Source organism: Labrus mixtus, chromosome 12 (assembly GCF_963584025.1).
Source record: "Labrus mixtus chromosome 12, fLabMix1.1, whole genome shotgun sequence".
NCBI lineage: Eukaryota > Metazoa > Chordata > Actinopteri > Labriformes > Labridae > Labrus > Labrus mixtus.
In genome coordinates, this window is record NC_083623.1 from 2,044,804 (window position 1) to 2,047,303 (window position 2,500).

The window sequence follows — 2,500 nt, forward strand, 5'->3', positions numbered from 1 at the left end:
CAGAGCGGAGGAGAGAAGAATCCTCCTCCATAACTTCAGCTGACGACAAAGCAGCTGCTCGCGCTGTGGGTCAGGATAAAGGAGCTTCCTCTGGACGCTCTTTGTGCTCGCATCAGAGGGAAATATAGCGGTTTAATACGTGTGAAAATGGCTATTGCAGGTATTTTTAAACCTGAGCCCTTTTTGTTTTTGCATATTTTAGGTTTAACATGACAAACAGGTTCAACGCATTTTGGAAATGCTCCACGGGATTCCTTCAGTTGGCCACCGTAATATTCCCTTTGTGAATTAATCCAATCAAAGTACATCCACATGAGAACTACAAGATCACGCGTGAATAAAGAGAAGAAGATGAAGAATCTACTGGAGGAATTTAAAAAAACGTTTTGCACCTTTAGACCCAAAAATATGCAGAAAATAAAACCAAGATCAACACACGATCCCATTCAGGAATACATCACCCCGTACTTTAATGCATCTGCTTAGATTTTTGGCCGCTCTGCCTCTGAAGAAGCACTGTCGGCCATTTTTGTTGGGATGATGGTGAGTGCTATCGGCTTCAGAGTCTGCCCGATCTATATTTGGTGAAGCGGCAGAAACCGAGGCCGGCTTCTTTCAAGGTGCTGCGTGAAGCACTTTTCTCGTCTCCTCCATAAATCACACGACCACCGACGTGGACATCTCGATAAGTCGGTGTCATCACTGCAGAGTTTGGCAGAGTTGTGGATCTGCTGTGACTTTGCAGAATGCAGATTTCCTGTCCTGTACTTTTTTAATTTAGAGCTCTTCTGATTGTCTTGCTTTCTCTGTCACCTTAGTGTCGACTTTCTTCCCCTCCCCCCCCCTCCCCCCCATTGTGTTTCTCCCCCTCACCTTGAACTTGTTGCCGACGCTGATGAAACCCAGCTTTCCCGCCTTCTGCTTCACGTCTTTGCTGTTGTTGGAGTTTTCAAAGAGCTCGCGGATGAAGCGGTCTTTGGACTCGCTGACCAGACACTCCAGAGACATGTGCAGGGCGTCATTGTTCTTCTCCACAAACTTGGTCTGAGAGCGGGAGGGAATATTTCAGACAGCGTTAGAAAACAAGTCTTGTCGGGTTATTCTTTATGAGCTGTGCATGCAAAGACAAATATCAGATTATAAACATCGTGTGCTTCAGTGTTCTCAGAGCTCGTTGGAGTGGTCACTTGCTTTCATGTTAAAAAGCTCGAGTCTTTTGGTTTTTTCATCCAATGATCAAAGAAAAAACTCAAACGACGGCTCCAGAGAGTGTTCAGTGAACGCACCGTCTCGTAGCACACGGCTCCTGCAAAGTGTCTGACGATAAATCCTTCATCATCCCTCACGTTCCTGTGGACGGCCAGCTTAGACTTCCTGGGTACCTGAGGGACACACACACACACACACACACACACACACACACACACACACATTAAGACACCGACACTCAGCAGTGTTCCTGTCTCCTGTCAATCACTCTCTGCAGGACGATCAAGAGTCTGTGTTTAACCATCAGACACACCACCTCACATTAAAGAGGACATATTCTCCCCCTCCTCCACCTTTTCAAACAGTCTCCTCCTCCACCTTTTCAAACAGTCCCCTCCTCCACCTTTTCAAACAGTCCCCTCCTCCACCTTTTCAAACAGTCCCCTCCTCCACCTTTTCAAACAGTCCCCTCCTCCACCTTTTCTAACAGTCCCCTCCTCCACCTTTTCAAACAGTCCCCTCCTCCACCTTTTCTAACAGTCCCCTCCTCCACCTTTTCAAACAGTCCTCTCCTCCACCTTTTCAAACAGTCCCCTCCTCCACCTTTTCTAACAGTCCCCTCCTCCACCTTTTCTAACAGTCCCCTCCAGCACCTTTTCAAACAGTCCCCCTCCTCCACCTTTTCAAACAGTCCCCTCCTCCACCTTTTCAAACAGTCCCCCTGTGGTCTAAATGAAACATCTGTGCTTTGCTTTGTTCAAAATATAACATGAATCAAGCACCAGAGGAGGTTTGTGACCCTGTATAAACCAGCTCTCTCAGAACGCTCCGTTTTGGTGTGTGTGTCTCTTTAAATGTAATGATCCCCATCGGCATCTCAGCCGTCAAAAGCAGCTTCTACATTCTACTTTAAAACACAGACGCCATTAAACACAGCTGAGAGTAAGCAGGTTTGTTTTTGTGCTGAGTTAGCATTTAAATTTGTTCCAGATGTTTAAAAGCAAACGATGTAAATCTGTCTCTAGGTTCTCTGGTGAGCTGTAAAGGTCGTGTTTCAGGGTGACTCACGGTGAGGCGGAAGTGGTCCTTGTGCTTGTTGTGAACCGTGTCGGTAAAGTGCTGGTCGCTGGGTTGAGGTAGTCGATTCTCTTCGTCCAGGATGTCCAGGATGCCGACCAGCTTGGCCTCCACCAGGTCTGTGAAGAGAAGTCATCAGAAAGAAAGCGTGATTAAAATCCTCTCCCGTCTCCGAGCCGCTAATGAAGCTGCTGCGGATTACCTGAGGCCGAAT

At 47.2% G+C, this 2,500-nt stretch overlaps 1 protein-coding gene across 1 annotated transcript in view; it reads right to left on the reverse strand.

Annotated features, from left to right (window-relative positions):
• Positions 1-2,500, reverse strand: part of LOC132985490 (unconventional myosin-VI-like) — a 137,121-nt gene that overhangs the window by 55,544 nt on the left and 79,077 nt on the right. Inside the window, exons 18-20 of the mRNA XM_061052897.1 lie at positions 2,278-2,405; positions 1,287-1,382; positions 874-1,044 (exon numbers count right to left, since the gene is read on the reverse strand). Coding sequence (XP_060908880.1) covers positions 874-1,044; positions 1,287-1,382; positions 2,278-2,405 — 395 coding nt within the window. The remainder of the gene's footprint in view (positions 1-873; positions 1,045-1,286; positions 1,383-2,277; positions 2,406-2,500) is intronic.